This window comes from Vanessa atalanta, chromosome 26 (genome assembly GCF_905147765.1).
Source record: "Vanessa atalanta chromosome 26, ilVanAtal1.2, whole genome shotgun sequence".
In the NCBI taxonomy this organism is placed as follows: Eukaryota; Metazoa; Arthropoda; class Insecta; order Lepidoptera; family Nymphalidae; genus Vanessa; species Vanessa atalanta.
This window is the reverse complement of record NC_061896.1, coordinates 2512389-2531786: the sequence shown is the minus strand read 5'-3', so window position 1 is coordinate 2531786 and position 19398 is coordinate 2512389. Positions and strand designations below refer to the sequence as shown.

Sequence of the window (19398 nt, the reverse complement as noted above, 5' to 3'; positions counted from 1 at the left end):
TAAAAAATATTTAAATTGTTAATTGTGCCCAATTTGATTTTATTATATTTGAGATTACGGTAAATGTATTACTTGACTATAGATTTATTAAAGAGCAACTGTACTATTCATATAAATAGCTTCTTAAGGATTAATTAATTACTTATTTTAGATATTATCTATTTTTTTTGGATTCTCAATTGCAAATAATAATTTAAAAAGTGTAATCACATACAAAAATAAACACCAAGAACGCTAAAAATGTTAATCGGTAATTGTTAATATGTATTCATATAGATCTGTTGAGCTTATTTCTTAATTAGACCGATGCCTGGGATTGCTAATGATTTCCCTTTTTAAGCTTATCAAAAATAAATTACAAAGTAAAATTGTATAGATTCAAATTTCAATAATAGCCTTATTCTATTATGGTTTGTGATCAGAAAATAGTCCAAACAAAAATTAATATAAGATTAGTTTAGTTTAATCCAATATTACACGATTAAACTTGTATTTAAATTCGTTCAATAAATTTAAGAAGTGGATGAAATTTAAAATATTTTTAAAATGTAAAGTAATTTACATCTTAAAAATATTACTTTATTTATTATAAAAAGGTACATAAACAATATTCATATTTAACACTATATAAGTAAAACATAGACTTAAAGGTACTATTTACTGATAAGTACATAAATTAAAAATGAAATTTTTCTATACATTTTCGTTCATTGAATTGTATAAAAACGAGTATTTGAGTTTTTATTAATATAAACAATATTAATAAATAAATAAATATTTTATAAAATGTTAAAATGGAACGCAAATGTTGCGTTCAATTTTGTAATTTGGTTTCATTCGTTACTTTTGCGCATGCTTCATTGGCAGGTTTTCTATGACGTATCCCGACGTATTTTATAATTTTGTTGAAGCCGCTAACATACAACTATCTCATTTCATATAGTATCAAAAGAAAGGGATTGATAGAGAGCCGGTTGATGTTTTCGTGTCAGCCTTGTGCCCATTTACGAGGAGTAGGTAAAATCCGCCATCTTGAGAGTGAATTCAAGAATATACGGACTTTTAGCGGAGTTAAGTGAATATCTTTAGTTATTTTATTATTAAATTGACGAACTTTTAGTCATTATACAATTTCGCAACGTTTATATAGTCGGTTCGCGTTAAGGAAATCGATTGATACGTCATTGTATACCCGAAACGCCGAATTTTTTGGTAGTGTTTATGTGACAGGAGAAGATACTGTAAGCTTTCTAATAGTTTTTTGCGTGTCTATTTCCGTTTTCCATCTCGACGATCGTTAGCATATACGTGAAAGTGACATAGGTATTGGTTACCTCGATTTTGTGTTCGGTCAAGAAATATCGTAATGTATTTTGACGGTCCAAAATGCGGTTAGTTGGGCGTAGTAGTGTCGGTTCTAAGTGAGGTCCGAAGGTGCTGGGCCAGTCAGGCGGGCACAGCGCGCGGCTGCGGAGGATGCGAGCGGTGAGGGCGGGGTAGCGAGGTGTATAGTAAACTGGTGTTGAGGGGAAGATGTCGACTACTATGCGGCCAACGCTGCAGACGGTGCCGGAGGCGCTGCCGGCGGACCACGTGACGTCGTCGCCGGCCCCTGCGGCGGCCACCGCTGCGGCTCCCTCTCAGCCACGGCACCCGCGCCCTATGTTCAAGGTAAGTGTCCTAACAGTTCGAGATTCCTCAGTCATGTTAGAAAGTTTGGTTTGACAATTGTCTTATTACGAATCTGAATAAAATAAGCAGAAACAATGCCAAATGCATTGAGACTCATTTTCTCATTAATATTTTCTATCCTGTTTAAGGGCCTGGGATATAAAACATAACAATTATAAAGTCTAGTAGGAACATCTGGTAACTGTTTAATAAATTATACAATGAATTCAGAAAAATATGGGTATAATAGATCAATATTATAAATAAATAATAAGTCTCACATAGATTATAATTTGAACACCTACTCAGTCAATTTTTCTGTTGATTTTTAGACATTCTTGTAAAAATCCTCTTTGAACAATGATTGAAATATGAAGAACTCAAGAGATACACATCTCATTCTTAAACAATTTCTACTCTAAAGATTCGTCAGCAGAACCTGTTTCAAAGTATAATACAAGGTAGTAAAGACCGTTTAAAATTAAAACAACAAACAAATAAATCATTATATACAATAATATAATTTTAAACAAGCTGCTGCAAGTTGCTGTAATCTAGCTTAGAAAGTGTTCAGTGTTGCATGCAGTCTAAACTATCAAATTCATTATCCACTTGAAGTCTATGAACCCTGTTTATAAAACCAACAACCGTTTCTTTAGCAAATTATGTTAACCAAGTAATGACGGGGTCTATGACACTTTCATCTCAATAGTGGTGTTTAAATAAATAAATAATCTAACTGATAAATAACAAGATTTTGAAAATTTCATGACTAATAATAGTATTTATATTAAATTTTGATTGAATTAACATAATATTAATTAGACAGACATCAAATACAAATCTACTTGTAGGTTTGAGGTATATGAACTATAATTTTGCAATTATATATATTTAAGTATTTTATGCATAAAGGTTTAGATTACAAAATAATGCTATAGCAAAATATTGCAAAATTCCTTTTAATTGTATGTAATTGTGCCAATGGTATATCCCGACAAGTATGTACTTTTTAATAATTTTAATGTTACAGTTTTCTTACAAAAGATTTTACTGTTTTTAGATAATATTATTCTCTTATTACGATAATAATTGAGTATGTCAAAGATGTTAATGATGTGACTGTGAATACATACATATATAAATAAAGTAAATAGTTTTAAAATGCAATTAATGAATACTTGATGTGTAAATTTTTTGGCAGTTAAAATTAAGTAGATGTAGGTATTGTTCGACATTAATACTCAATTCATGTCTGACTCACGGACAATGAGGCATATAATCAAAACTATTGTTTTAATCAGTTTGTTATTAATTTTAAAGTCTGCATACATAGAATTAATTAAAGTAAATTTATATGTTTAAAGAATATAAATATTATGTGTTTTTCATATTGATCAATATTACCGATAAATATTTTTAAGGCTGTGTTAAATAATATAAAGATTTATTTATAATCATTATGTCATTATCAAGGATGTGTTGTGTGATCTCAACATATATATTAAAAAGAAACAGGCTTGTCTATGACTCATATATTATAATAATGTAACAGAAGGTAGTTTATGTGTATCTATATAATAATAAACATGTGTTATGTTGTTTAAATAAAATAATATCAATATTAAGTAAAATCAACTATTATAACAATTACATTTATGTAATATGTTTTAAAATTTTCGTTTAGTACAACAATATAAACAAACCAAGTGCTACAATAAGTCATAAACTCAATTTATATTTTTATACACTGTTATTATAAAATACTGTTTATATTTTTACCCATTGGTGCCATGATGTTCGTACTAGATACTTATATTGTACCTTTATTGTATTTTTTTTTTAATTCATGACTGAGGAATGTTCTTTATGAGCTTTATGTAAGCTTCAAGCCGTTATGTCAATTGTATTTTTGTCCCGCGTGTTTTCGTTTCCATGTTGTAAATGTATGTTTACTAGTGAACTGTAGTAACGAAATTGTGATTGGAGAAAGGTTTTATCAAAATTATATAATAGAAAAATTTAATATGTTTAAAGTTCATTGCTCCCAAAAATTTAAAGCGTCTTTAAAGTTAAGACGTGATTATAATTGATGTAAAAAAATTAAATCGTTTAATATGTATTTTTAGTTAATATATACGTGCAATAGGTGTTTTTTTAATACTACAACTTTTCCGAAAATCTTAGTTAAGCTCGCCTATCAATCAATACGCAGTAATGGCCTATTTATCTATTATCGCACAGTTTCTACTATAATGTAACGTATTTGCTTACGGTGTATGACGTCATGCGTAAAATATTAAGTATTACACGGCTTGTTACACCGGATGAATGATTTTTACCGGTTATTTTTTTTATCCATGTTTACGTTTTTTTTTTATTTCACTTCACACTGATTGAATGCGTGTGAGATATTTTTTAAATATTTTCACACTATTGGTTACTTTACAAAAAAATGTATATGAGTAGTAAGGATTGTTATCGTATATTGCATAGTTTGCATTAGAGATAATAATTTAAAAGTTTTGTTATTGAGAACAATATTATTGTCGATGGTCTTAAGGATAATGCTATCTTTCATGTTACAAGTAATTTAAAATATAGCTTCTACTAAATATTTTCAGATTATTTAAGCATAGAAACATTTATGAGTGATTTAAAATCTAATCTAATATCTTATACGATATTTTAAAACAAATTAACCATTTGATAAGAAAACAAAGGTACGAGTTATTCTAATCAGACCGAACGGATAAATATCTATACTAATATTATAAATGCGAAAGTAACACTGGCTGTTATCTTTAAGCTTAAACTGCTGAACCGATTTAGATGAAATTTGTTGAAAGTGTGGAGTATGAGCCACGGGAAGGACATGGGCTACTTTTTTTAATTAACCCCTCGAGGAGAAATAGGGGTGACGGTTGGTTTGTGAGCTATAGATAATAATATAAACAGGTTCAGTTATTCGTTAAGCAAATTACTAAGATATCTAAGACATATAGTCTTGATAGAATAACTTTGTGTTTGAGAGAGTAGAGTACACTTTTCGGACTGATAATAGATTTACTTAAAATGAGGATTACGTATTCAAGTGCTCCTCCATATTTGAATTACTAAGTAGAAGCTCCAAATATACTCTTTATTTTGTTTTAATTGAAGGAATTTATGGATCCGTTGATATATCCATTAAACATGTTAATCTAGATTTTAAAAAAGATGTTTTTATTTGTAATAATACTTTTAAACAATGTAGTTTTTAATTTACCTCAGTTATTTACCCTAGTATATTTTAAATTAGTACATCGCAATTTTATCAGGATTACAATTGACGATTGAATCCGAATATATTCGGAAGTGAACGAAATGATTAAAAATATTTGGCAACGTGTTCTCTCCAATTTCACTGGGTTCATCGTTATGTCACGATATGCAGGACGTGGGCCGGAAAACTGCGTAGGCTTGGTATATCGGTTGGATATAGGTTTGGTCTAATTGGCAGAGATATGAAGTTTTCGTTGGAATCGACTTATCCTATATCTACGTAAAAGGATAAAATAGTTGAATGAAGGAAAAAAAAATAACTTTATTTGCATTTGAAGTATTAAGACTTCTACTAGCTATAAGGCTGATAGCGTAACAATAATCTCACTAAAACTATTATATACTAGTGATCCGCTCCTGCTTCCCACGGCTGCAATTAATAAACAAATTAAAACGATCGATCAAAAGGGATTTTGTAGCTTTCGATTAAAGTTTTCTTTTTTTTTTCATTTGTTTCGGAGATTCCAACAAACAAACAAATTTTACTTCTTTGTAATATTAGTATAGATTATATATGTATAATATAGTATAGATTATATATATATATTATATAGATTTTCCAGTCGAAATGTTCATTTCGACTGGAAAATTTTCATATAATTAATTTGATAAATAATTTACTTTAACATTTATTCTACACAAGATATTGAATCGATTTATTCAACTTTAGCAGTATTTACCATGTCGGTGACCATTTCCAAGTTTGAGTACAGATATGTTATATATTCGCCATGTTTATTAATTAAAATTTATACGATATTTTGCAAAGCTCGTTAATTATAATGTTCGATAACAAATATTGTAATTTTAATATGCAAAAGTATTATCGATGTTATGCGAACATGTATTTTGTAAGGATATATTAAAGCTGACTATGTATAAATAATGATTTAACTCACTTGACATGACGTCATAGAAAAATTCGTTTTTATCGTATATATGCCTAATCAAACGTACCTTTGTCTCTGTGCAAGCAATATTATAAGCTAGTGATTTAAATTTGGAATTTGTCACGATGATACCTTATCGATTGCCTAAATATATCGAAAGTCAAAATATACATTTTTAAAGTAAGCTTATTTAGAAAATTTAGTCGTCGTGTGAAACGATTGAATTGAATGTAAAATTACTAACGAAGATTTCACCTTAAGGTTCTCTTCAATTAAGTAGGTAGTGACTCGATTACTCAAATTGAATTACACAGTCAAATATATACAATTGCATTTATATATAATGTATGGAAATCAACGATTACTAACTCCACGCTTTCTTATCACATGTAATATAATTTATTTTGTAATAAATATTTTAACATAAGTTATAATTGTTAATAGGTGAAGTTATTTCATACTTATTATATTGAAACTAGCTGAATGTCTTCCCGACTTTTTTCCGGTTCAAATAAGACTTTAATTTATGTTGTTAAAAACGTCCTGCAATTCGATCCTAGCGCTACTTTTTTCCTCTTATCAAAATTACACAACTAAACCCACTCAAACACAATTTTAAAAACATCAAAATCACGGTCTGTAAGGAGTTTAGTGACATACATACGTATAGAGGAATTATTACATACGTATGTATATATAAAGATATTCAAATGATATTCAACAAGCTATATTAAAATTTGGCATGAAAGATTTCGTGTGATAAATAAATTTTTAAATACGAGATATTCTAAATATGCTTTAGTTTTTATATCACGTCCGAATTGTTTTATAATTGACAATGCGATTGGTTTTAAAATACTTTTATACTAGCTTCCCGCCCCGGCTGTACGGGTGCAATACTGATACTAAATATACTACAGAATGTTTTTATATACAACGTTCACAGCGTTTTGTCATTAGACAATACTAACCGCTTTGTCGCTGCATTTTAAATCTGTAATATCATCGAAAATATTCATTTAAATAACACACTGCAAAGAGCCATATTAATATATATTAAATGCACAATGTATTTAAGGTACTTAATTGGATAAGCATTAATGCTGCATTGCTTAAAATCGCTTTGTAAATAAGCCATTAATTCACGTAAAAAGAAAAGGATAAAAATGGTTGTTGTGGGTTATCCCTAAGAGATAGACATATACCATCGCGAACTTTTTTGTATATGTTTTAAAGGTATATAATATCGTAGTACATTATTTTGATGTATCCCGTTCAGCCAGCGTTTGCAATGTAGGCGCAAAATTGTGTTTAATTTAATCACATTAGAAACCTCTAAAATTATCAGTGCTTCTCTACTATATTATGCATGTATTTTACATATAAACTTTCTTCTTGAATCGCCCAAAAAAACCCGCATAAAAATATTTTGCGTAGTTTTAAAGATCTAAGCATTCATTAGGCAAACATACAGCGGAAAGCGACTTTGTTTAACACTATGTAGTGAAGAAAATTATATGATATAAGTATAATTTATATCCTATAGCACTTAGGAATAATGTAGCTTTCTATTTTTATTTCTTTTACCCCCCCCCCCTCATCATACATACAAACAAAACAAATTTTACCTCCTTATAACATTAGCGTAGATTACTTTGTCGTAATAATAACCCGCTGTTTCAGCATTTCCAATGATTTCCTAAAACATGACAAACCAATCACAACGCTTATTGGGCTAGGGCGTAGATTGTCTAGACGGCTAATGGGACCTGAAATCACTAACTCTAAGGCTAACCTTCTACTGAAAACTGGAAAAGCATCGCTTGGGCATAGCTTATCTTTAATGCTTGTCATTAGTTTTCGATTAAACGAGTGAAAGAGATAGCGAGAGTAATTAAGTCATGTATGAGTGGGATGGGATTATACATGAGTAGTCTGTGATTACATTAGAGTCACGTGACTCAGTTTCTACTTATGTTTAATGTATTGTTTAATTTTTGTTTAAATCAAGTAATTGTTTTTCTATTTAAGTTTAGGAAAATCTGTAATTTATTATTTTATATTTATTTACCTTGATTTATTATGTTTTTAATACACATTTTACTATCTAATAAGAAATTATTAAAATTTATTAAATAAATTATATCTGCATGCTTGACTGTGATCATACTTGCATGCGTGTTGCACGTATAATCACAGTCAAACGTGTACGTTTGTGTGTGTGAGTGTATTTGGATGTATGTTTGCTCTTATAATCATTATCTTCTTTCGACTTAACTGTATAAATAAACCGCTAATTAAGTTTTAATTTAATTCTGTTTTGTTTAATCAAATTATTTTATAACAAAAAAAAACTCAATTTAAAGTAGCTTAATTTGTTCCCTAAGACGACGAATGAGAATTAATCTTTGTGGCAGACTAAACATCGACCATTTTTTTTTTATTCATAAGTCTTCTTTCTACTGATACATACAACTGAAACTGGATTACCGGATGAGCATATTGATTATACGAGATAGCGATTGAAGCGTAGTTTTATATCGAAACATTAATTAACCCACAGGTGGTTTTGTGTAGCAAGAACTCCCCGCTTGATATCTCCAAAAGGCAATTTTGCAAAATTATTTCCATGTATCGATGATAAAGCGAGGGAGTGTGAATGAGACGAAAACATTAAAAAGTTGTAAGAGAGAGCGAGATGGTATGATATATCGCATTAAATTGCGTGATACTTGATGTGGATTGATTTAAAACCCACGTAACTGTCGCATAGATTTCAGGATATTAATATCGCCCTCGTGGATGGATTTGATACTTATATACATTGGGGTGAGGTTTTCAGGTTGTATTCATTATTCGGTTCATTGATGCTAGGCATCCGTGAAAATTAATGAATAACATGAGAGGAATTCCAATAACATAGTAACATATATATATGTCTTCCATTTGATGTTAGAATATTTTAAGTCGATGACCTTTCGTATAACTTACTGACCTTGTAAATATGTGTTGTTTGTGTGGAATTAGCAATTGCAAATCATAGGCGTTTCAAGCTCTATTTTAGTGTTAACGAAATATAATCAGCGGTAAACTTTTGATAATAACATACAGAAAACAAACGTGATATTAGTCTTCTATAACAAATTAAAAAATCCAAATCAGTTCATAAATACAACCGAATTAAGGAACCTCCTTTGATGGCGGTTGAAATATACATGAAAAAGCACGTACATAACGTCTGTTGAGATGTGATTATTACAAATTATTATTTGAGTTAAAAAAAAAATTACAAATAGACAGATTTCATTTTGCATATTATTTGTAAGGATGAAGGAGGTACATATGAAGGGATGACGATTTGCTAACTGGACGTTGAGTTTTACTCGCAAGCATTTATATTTTCCTGGATAAAAGTGTTTTATATTACACATACATATGACTAATTAGATTGTAAATTGATTTGATGAATTCCCATTCTGAATTTCATTATAGCCTATTCAAATCGAAATAGGAATAAAGATAAATAAACTTTAGATTTACGTATTTCATGCGATTTGCTAATAACTCAGATATATTGTGCACTACTAAGAGTTTATGATTAAAATATCTTTATTTATAATACAATAGTATAACACTTAACTACTTATATCCTATTTTAAATTTACTTCCAAAATTCCGATAAAAGTTTCGTCGACGTTCAAAACGCCATTTTTTCGTAAATCCATAGTGAATATCATAGATTAATCAAGATGTCGTCCAGTTATATCGCGTCAATTTGCTGTCAAATGTTGTTCATTTGACTTTTCTTCTCTTGTGGTTGGAAAAGCGTATAGATAGATACGTGTGCAACATAGCTTAATATTTAGATATTAACCTGTATATCTCCTGCTGCTGAAACATGTGGATGATATCTACCTAGATGGACTTGCACAAACCGCCACCACTGTGTATAAACTGATGTACATATATGCACAGTATGTATCTAAATGGTAAACCGACTAAATTAAATATAACACGATAGAGCTTGCATGTAATAATTAAACAACAATTTTACGTGGAATAGAAGCAACAATCTTAGCAGCTTTAAGCTTCTCCCGTCAACGTGTATTAGGTGAAGTGTAGTATCGTACTTCCGTCTCCACGGCAAGGAGTTTTGCACAAACGGAAATCAAGATAGACTTCTGAGATGAACAATGAACATCTCGGAAACTAGAAAAGAAAACGTGTTGACAGTTTTTGTTTATTTAAATTTGATAAATTTTTAATTTAAAAAAATATAGTGTAATTTTAATTTGTAATTGCGATTGATCTTGCTTTTATTATTCAGTGATTCAGTAGTATTCAGGATATATAAATGTAATTATTTATATCAAAATAATTTAATAAAAAGGAAGTAAGTTAACTACTGAGTTTGCTGTCGGTTTCTCTCGATAGAATCTTTATTGCGAACCGTTGGTTTGTTAAAGTTTAATTAAATATTGCATATTTTGATTTTCGATAAAAAAATAAAATATATTTACGCTTATTTCACATAAAATACTTTATATTGTATAGATTTTTTTATATTGTAATTCAATCGAGCCGAGATGGCCCAGTGGTTAGAACGCGTGCATCTTAACCGATGATTTCGGGTTCAAACCCAGGCAGGCACCACTGAAATTTCATGTGCTTAATTTGTGTTTATAATTCATCTTGCGCTCGGCGGTGAAGGAAAACATCGTGAGGAAACCTGCATGTGTCTAATTTCAACGAAATTCAGCCACATGTGTATTCCGCCAACCCACATTGGAGCAGCGTGGTGGAATATGCTCCAAACCTTCTCCTCAAAGGGAGAGGAGGCCTTTATCCCAGCAGTGGGACATTTACGGGCTGCTTATGTTATGTATGTAATTCAATCATAAAATTACTGTGTATCATAAGGTTCAAATAAACAGAAAATTTAAAATATGTTGACAATGGTTATTGAATTATATGTATATATTTATCAGAGAGAAATAGAAGATTAACATACAATTTATACAATTTTTTATTTGTAAATGTATAATCATTTACAAATAAAAATTTGTAAAGAGTTTAACTTGAAATTACAATAACACACAACCAAGGTATTATATTACCCAACGATGATAAAAAAAAAAAAAAACATTCCCCCTAAAATGTCTATCGAGACGTTGACGTCATCAAAGACGACTCGTTGAAATCTCATGGATGACTCTCAATCAAGTGCACTTAAGCACAGTGTTTGAATTGTATCATCCATGTGAGTGTCTAATAAGGATGCGAAGTAATCAAGCGATACGAAACATAAGATGAATATTTATTACACTCGAAATACAGCGACGTCCAGACATTCGCTATTATTTATATGAGTTTAATCGTTTCAAAGTCAAAGTCAAAAATCTTTATTCAATATAGAAGTGTTTGCACTTGCTTATTGATTGTCAAAAATCTACCACCGTGTTTCGAATGGGTTACCTTATTACTTTTGTTATTATCGCAACATTTGATAGAACACGTTAACATTTATCGGAGGTCGAGGGTTTTCGTTTAAATTTTTTTGTAGGTAAACCACCCGTGTATCGTTATTGCATTCGGATTGGTATTCGTCTATAGTAACGTGTGATGAATACGTATGTATATGTTAAAAACGAATTTGTATACTCTATATATTAAAGATAATTAGAGTATGGTCTTGTGTGGTTTCCTTTTACTTAAGCTTTAGTATTTTAAGTTGGTAATAGGATAAGTATTAAGGAGTTCATTATGTTTAAGACATATTTGTAGTAAAAGTAATACGTAATATGAAACTTTGTTTTTTTTTCTGTTTCTCACGATTTTCAGACACTGCCGAGTATGTTATGTATTATGTTATAATTATAAATTCTCTTTGATTACTCGAAAATTCAGATCAAAATCATCGATTAAGATTCACGACTTTTAAACACTCGACTTGGATAGCACATAGTAGTAGTAAATACAGCCTGTTAATTTCTTACTGCTGGGCTAAGACCTCCACTCCCTTTTTGAGGAAAGGTTAGGAGTATATCCCACCACGCTGCTCCAATGCGAATTCACAAGTGGCAGAATTTCGTTGAAATTAGACACATGCACGTTTTCCACGATGTTTTCCTTCACCGCTAAGCACGTGATAAATTATAAACACAAATTAAGCACATGAAAATTTTGTGGTGCTTGCCTAGTTTATAATCCGCAATAATCGGTTACGATGTACGTACATTCTAACCACTGGGCCATCTCGGATCTCGACTCGACCACAACCAAACTATAAGCGAGTTTATTTTAAGAAATTCAATTCTGTGTTTTGGTCGAATTCAGATGACCGGTTCGAGTTTCGAATCGATCGCGTTCAATTATATTTAGTCCATTTAAACGAATCGTATTCGATTTATCTATAATACAAATAATGACAGAATATAACGATAAACCAATTTTATGCAATGTCAATCAATACGTAAAGTCTATTTCAAAAGTATGTTGGAATTGATAAGTTATCATTGCTATTTTAGTTAAATTTTGTAATGAAAAATGTCGAATTGTACAGTTGATCGCAGCAACATCATCTTATCACCATCATCATCATCATTACTCAGTACTCAGTAGTTACTATTAATTAGGTTTCATTTTATTTAACGTTACATATGTGTCAAATCTTGTAACTGAATTTTAAAGTTACATTCAGTCAATGGAGCTTTAATTTAAACATAGGGTTGGCATACCCATCTTTGTTCCTTTTAGTTCCTTAATTCGTTAGAGAAGGTTTTTAACTTGATAATTCAATATGTATAATTAAGTATAATTAACATCGACGAAAATTAAATTCGTTTTTTTTTATCATATATATAATCTCGTATAGAATATTTTTTCTTAAAAATAATGTTTATAGATATTGATAAAGTGGAGATATATTATTTACGTTGTTGCTTAACTTCGTGTTATTTTGAGATGGTCTGTACGAAACCGCAGTTGAATAATAATAAAAAAAAAAAACAAATACACGTATTATGTCATGTACGATGGTTTGGTCGATCGGTCAACCGGTCGGTACACTTGCATAACTGGGTTCGATGTCAAGCTAAACATGGATACTTGACTTCGCGTCATTTAATCGTTTCGTTGGAATAAAGTCTCGCTTCAACAAATTAACTTTAACCGAAAATATTGCGTATGTATTTTGGTTAATATTCCACGAAGGGAGAGCAAATTGTTTGTGATGTTAAGCCAGCTGAAGGTATCCTTTCGCAAAGCCAACGCACTCCTTGGATTTAAACTGAGCTATCACTTACATAGGTATTTTAATTAAAATATCGATTATAAGATTAGTTGAGCTATCCCCTTTTGATAATGAATGTACATCAATATTGTAAATACAAAAGTAACTCTATTTGTTATTTTTCGCGGCCACACTGAACCCTATTTGATGAAATTTTGTTTGAAGCATAGGATACTTTTTGTGCCAAACACCTGACGAAGCCGCAAGCTACAACTGGTATAAAATATATTTAATGAACAAAATAATTTTCAATGTTCGTTTTAACTTGTAAAATGCATAGCTCTAATCGTTGAATATGCATTTAGTCCTGCGAAACTTAGTATTACTGACCGGATTTAATAAATTAATAAATCATGTTTATGCATTCGTGCTTAAACTGTGGGAATTGCAGCCGAAGTGTAAGTTACACTCGTAGAGAATGTTGCGCCGAATTATGCTAATTTTATAAGAGGGGAGTATTGTTTGTTTTTCCGGTATAAATCTTTCATATTATGTTCTTATTACTTACGTATAAACGCCATCACAGCAATGAAAACATTCCTCTAATGCTTCAATGTAGGATAAGTTAGGTTAGGTTTTATTTATTATATAAAAAAAAGAATACAATAAAATTGCGTTAATTACGTGAATTTCCATATTTTCTGTAATACAGCTTAATATCACGACGTATTAGGATAGAAAATTGCACAGTCGGTAAAAGCGCTTCCGAAGCGATTGCTGCTGAAATTATCATAAACAAAGTCTCCAAAATTTCTACAGAAAATTAAGCTATGACATATAATATCAACCTTTTAGTCGTTCGAATTCAGGACAGGTACCTACTAGCCTAGCCTACCTAGGCTAGTCATTCTATAAACATGCTAATAGTATCTATATAAAGTACACAGTAGGTATCAAACCAAGGATGTTTTATATATTTTCCTCTTCGCTTAATTATATATTAGCTACAACATAGTGAACAGCTGTGGTAAGACAGCCAGTGTCTATTTATCGCCTATTACCTAATGTACATACGATTTTATAATGCCTTCTATTCGTAAGACAAATCGGTTATTTAACACAGGTAAAGCTTCGAACGTCATTGATAACGATCAGTAAATCATTAATGTTGTATTGAAAATTGTCTTTACGATTACGTAATACTGGTTTTTATGTTTATGTAAACAATATTTCTTTGTTTATGGTATTTTGAATTGTTTTCCTTGATCTAATGAAGCAGAAAAGAATACTAATACTGAGACGAAATTTTATATGAATAGAGAAACTGTTATACTGTTCGCTCCTGTATAAAAAATAAAATATAAACCACTAGTACCCACCCGCAGCTTCGCATGCGTTTGACGAGAGAAGAGGGATTTCAATTGCTAGGGATAATAAGTCTTTGTGCCATTTCGGAATATTGTGTCAAATTGAAATCAGATCCATTCAGCTATTTGGGTGTGAATGCGTAACAGACCTCCACCGAAAATTTCTCATTTATAATATTAGTAAAATTGCATTTGTTTCCTAGCAACGTCAATACGCAATGGTAAAATCATCTTCAAAATCGGAAAGCAGCAAACAGCCAGAACTGTTTGTAGTGCAAAATACAGCAAAGCTATCAGGAAATCGCATCGAATATATAGATGTACCATCTTTACTTTCTTTTGCGATTGGAATACCCTCTACAAAGTTTACGTTTATAGGATAGAATACGAAAAGAAAAGTTTATTAAATGATAATAATCTTACAGCGGTCGCATCTGTACAGCTAAAGTCATATACAAGTTGGTCGCAAAAACTTCACTCTGTAAGGCGATCTGAGATGACCATGTAAGGTGTAGAGAGTTGACACTCCTCCTTACTAGTTTGTAAATGGTCTTGTGTTTCACGTTGAAAATGTGTGTGACACTTTCTAAGTCATACCAATTTATGATTGCTCTAAATAGTATATTATTTATTTGTAACAATACGATTAGGTCCGGTTCAAATATATTGTTTTTGCTCAAACAAATTATAAATTTACCACTGCTGGGCTAATACATGTTCTTTTGAGAAGAAGATCATGTACCACCTCAGAATCAGACGAATAAAAAAAACAATAACGACAAGGGATATAAAATCTCAGATCCCGAAGTTGGTGGTCCATTTGTGGTGTTAAGGACGTTTTATATTTTTGTCGACGTGTCGGTCTAAGTTTAACCTAATATCATAAAAAAGACTCAGAACATCAAAATTCGTGTCATATCTAACCGCTGATCCACCTCGGCTATATTTTACTCAAACGGTCATTTGTAATGCAGATAATACATACAGGAAAACGAAACGCATTATGTTATATAGTATTTATTCGACAGAACATTACTGAGTATAATTATGTACTATATATATATTTTTATTGATAAAGACTGACTTGATTGTAAACGAATGTATAATGGTGAATGGAATAAGCAAATACATATTAAAAATTGATAAGGAGAGACATTAGGTAACACTTGATAATGCCTGTGTATTGTTCCCTGTGTCTGTAGTAACATTCACTCACGTATATAAAAAAAAACAACCAATACAAGTGATAATACCAATACCCGGCTTAGAGCTACAATGACTTATTTAATTACTGATAAAGAAAATATCGTAGATTATATTTTTGTACTCGAGTTTTTTTTTTACAATACAAGCGGAGGAGCTCATGAGCCACCTGATGGTAAGTGATCAACACGGCCCATAAACATTAAATAAGACATTAAATAATATCTAAAGAAATATTCCTTACATCGCCAATGCGATGTTAACCTCTGGTACTGATGTTATGTCGCTTGTGCCTGGAGTTACATTGGCTGTTCCCAAGGTTGGTGGAGCATAGGTGATGTAAGGAATGGTTAATATTTCTTACAGCGCCTTTGTCTATAGGCGGTGGTGACCACTTACCATCAGGTGGCCCATATGCTCGTCCGCCAACCAATGCCATAAAAAAAGATTAAGATAGATAAAGAGCCTTTATTATAATAAATTATATTTAAGGCTACAGTTGATAACATGACCGAAACGGCTTACATGTCGGTAAAAACATCTGTCTCCTAAAATGGACAAATATTTCAACGAAATGACAGCGTTAAATTTGTGTATAAAATACGTTCATCGCTCGTGGTTTGAATGTTTTTTGGGCCAGTACAGCTATTCTGTAAGAAATCACTTCGTATTTCGCTCGTGAAAAGTTGACAACCGACTACGGTGATACGGCATTTTGATACTTGTATCCTATAAATTTGATAATTATAAATTCGAATGTTACAACTTACATATTACATTCTGACATTTAACGCTCGTGTTCTGCAGTGAGATTCGATTTTCTTGTTACAGAATAGCCTTTCTGCTTACACAAGAACGTTGAGCTAGTGTCAGATAGATACCTTTTTTGTTGAGTTTAATTAAATTGTGTTAATCGAAATTTATTAGCCAAAGATGATTTTCTTTATTAAAGTATATATTAAATAATGTTAATGAAGAAATATTAAACTTTTAATTTTATAAAGTTATTATCATATTTTTGACCTATTCGATGATGAGGTCCTTCAGACCGATTTCAGCCACAGCGGTTATTCTCAACTAGGGACTAGGCAACTGCAAGGGACAGACAAACACAGTATTATACATCCGTTACTCTCATCCGATGTGAACACAAATCCGGAAAACCAGCGGAAAGAGTGTGTGCTTTCCGAGGCACAGTAGTGTAAGCACAATTGACTTCTGAACTCTGGGCTGCTACTGAGTATTTTTCATACGTTGAATCCAATAACTTTTTATTGGTACGACCCGGGATTTGATCAGAGGAAATCGGGATCCATATCCATAGACAAACTAGGTCAATCACAAGTATATTACCATTTGTGATCAGTGTTTGCCTAATTATATAATAGTGATAAATAACAAAACAGCAAAAAAATATTTGCAATTTTGATAGATGTTTTCGGCTATGGTATACTAGTCTAGATTAATAATATTTTATAAAATTCGGTTGCATTACAAGAATTGAATATTTAATGACATTAATCACAATGTATTATTATAAATGTTAAATTATTTCAATAATGATGTATTTTAGTGTCTTCATTATTAAATTCGTTTTAAAAAATATATTTGGACCACTATTTCTTTTTTCGTTTGATTTTCTCTAAAACGTGGAATGAATATCCAAAACTATTCCCGCCAAGTCTACAAGTATGGTAACCTCTGGCGGAACCTAATTGTATGTAACGCGACACTAAATGTACGCACGTTAATAAAACGCTCGTAACGCGTGCTCGACATTAATCAAATACCGCTAACTTATTTAATACATTATTGCCTTCCAAGGCCTGTTTATATTACGTTTATTCCGAAAACAATCGTTTTATACGGCATTATGGAAGCAAATATATCAAAAATATCAATAACTAGCCACTGCCCCCCGGCTTCGCACGGGTTATAAGAGCCATTTCAGCCAGTGTACACAAAACTTTTTTTCATGATTCATTCCGTCCATTAATAAAAACTATATGAACCACTGACATAGGGTTATACTATGTTTTATATCATATATAAATTACCAAGATGAATTGATTTAAGTCTATTTAAAACTTAATGTTAGAAATAATTGTTTAGAATTCGTCGGGTGATTTTTACTTCGTCTTAAATTGACGCTCCAACTATTCACGTTATAATTAAATGTTTCAGTAAACAGTTTACCATCAGGGAATTCTGTACTAAAGTCTTTGAAAATTTAGTTTGTTGTAATTAAATTGTGCGTTCAAAACTACCGAACTAATTTCAATAACACGTGCTGCGAAATCTGCTCTAGTGAATATTTCAAACGTGACCAAGTGTCAAAATTGATTAAGTTTTTGCTATAGATTTTCGAATGGCGTGTTTCGATTAAATTTCGACGCTTCTTATTGTTTTGTTTTCTAAATATAAATGAGTGTAAAAGTGAAATATCATTCGCTGTCTATTTTAATACTGTCTAGAGATGTAACTGCAGATAAAATGAGATTTTACTAATTTCCTCTGGGATCCAAGTAATCAGAGGCTAATTTAGGACGCATATATAGAACTTTTTATCTTTTTCGTAATTTAAAATGCTTAAAGAGCCTACTGGATTAAAAACTTTTTTTTTTCTGGGTTTAGTCACGAATGTGTTTTTGTAGTCAATCACTGGCCCTAGCTGTCAATGATGCCGTCTATATATTTCATTTTATTTTCTTAATTTTGCTTACAAAATGAATTATATTGAGGAATAATATTATTGTATTCGATCTTCAATAATCGAAATGATAAACAATTATTATTTTAAATTAATACAATATTCACTCATATTTTATTTTATATCGCCGTTTTGCCTGTTAGTCGATCAATGATTAATAAATATTTTATTTAAGGTGATTTAATTATTATATTTTAGCGCATTCATTATTTTAAGAGGTAAGATTTAATTTTGCAAAGCATTTTTTTTAAATAATTGATACGAAAATATTTCGTTATTGATTTAGATATATTATACATGTACATGTGAAATTGCTTATTGTACTAATGCAGTTTATAAATAAAAAATAGTCTTAGGGTAGAAGTTTGCGTAAACAAGCAATAAAAGCGATGGACATTTAACACGAATATGTTATTAACATTATTGTGACAGCTATCGGATATCGTAAAGATAGGGGAATGTTTTCATAAATATGTATTACGGTGACATTTTAAAAATATACATATATTCCAACCGTTCCCCTTGGCGTCAGAGCTATCAGACTCAGCTATTAATTTTCATAACGTGTCCGTAACATAGCACGCTCTCGATGACGTAACTTATTAATTAATATAACTAACCATCTATTGTGTGTTACACGCGTAAATTTAATTTCACTAATAACCTACCGCGTATTAATTATTTTACATTTTTGCAAGTCAAACTGTCCTAAATATTTTATTCGGTTCGATTAACATGTTTTTTTTTTTTTTAATGTTCCCATGTGGAATTATTTATTTTATCATTGAGATTAGTTTACATTAACGATCCAAAAGATCACTTCCGTTTTACACTTACCTAGCTGGTGAATGAAGTAACACAACGCGTTTCGAAAATGACAACGCTATGTTTAAAATTTCGAGATTATATATGTAATAATGTATGTGTTTAACTGCGGTTAAGCGAACGCTAGTGATAATGTTTTGCCACACGTTATACGTTTTTAAAATTATGTAGATCTTT

General features: G+C 30.8%; 1 protein-coding gene across 1 annotated transcript in view; it reads left to right on the top strand.

Moving 5' to 3' along the window:
* The first annotated feature begins 950 nt into the window (after positions 1–950).
* Positions 951–19398, top strand: part of LOC125074004 (serine/threonine-protein kinase MARK2-like) — a 157564-nt gene continuing 139116 nt past the window's right edge. The window contains exon 1 of the mRNA XM_047685168.1: positions 951–1671. Coding sequence (XP_047541124.1) covers positions 1534–1671 — 138 coding nt within the window. The 5' untranslated portion in view covers positions 951–1533. The remainder of the gene's footprint in view (positions 1672–19398) is intronic.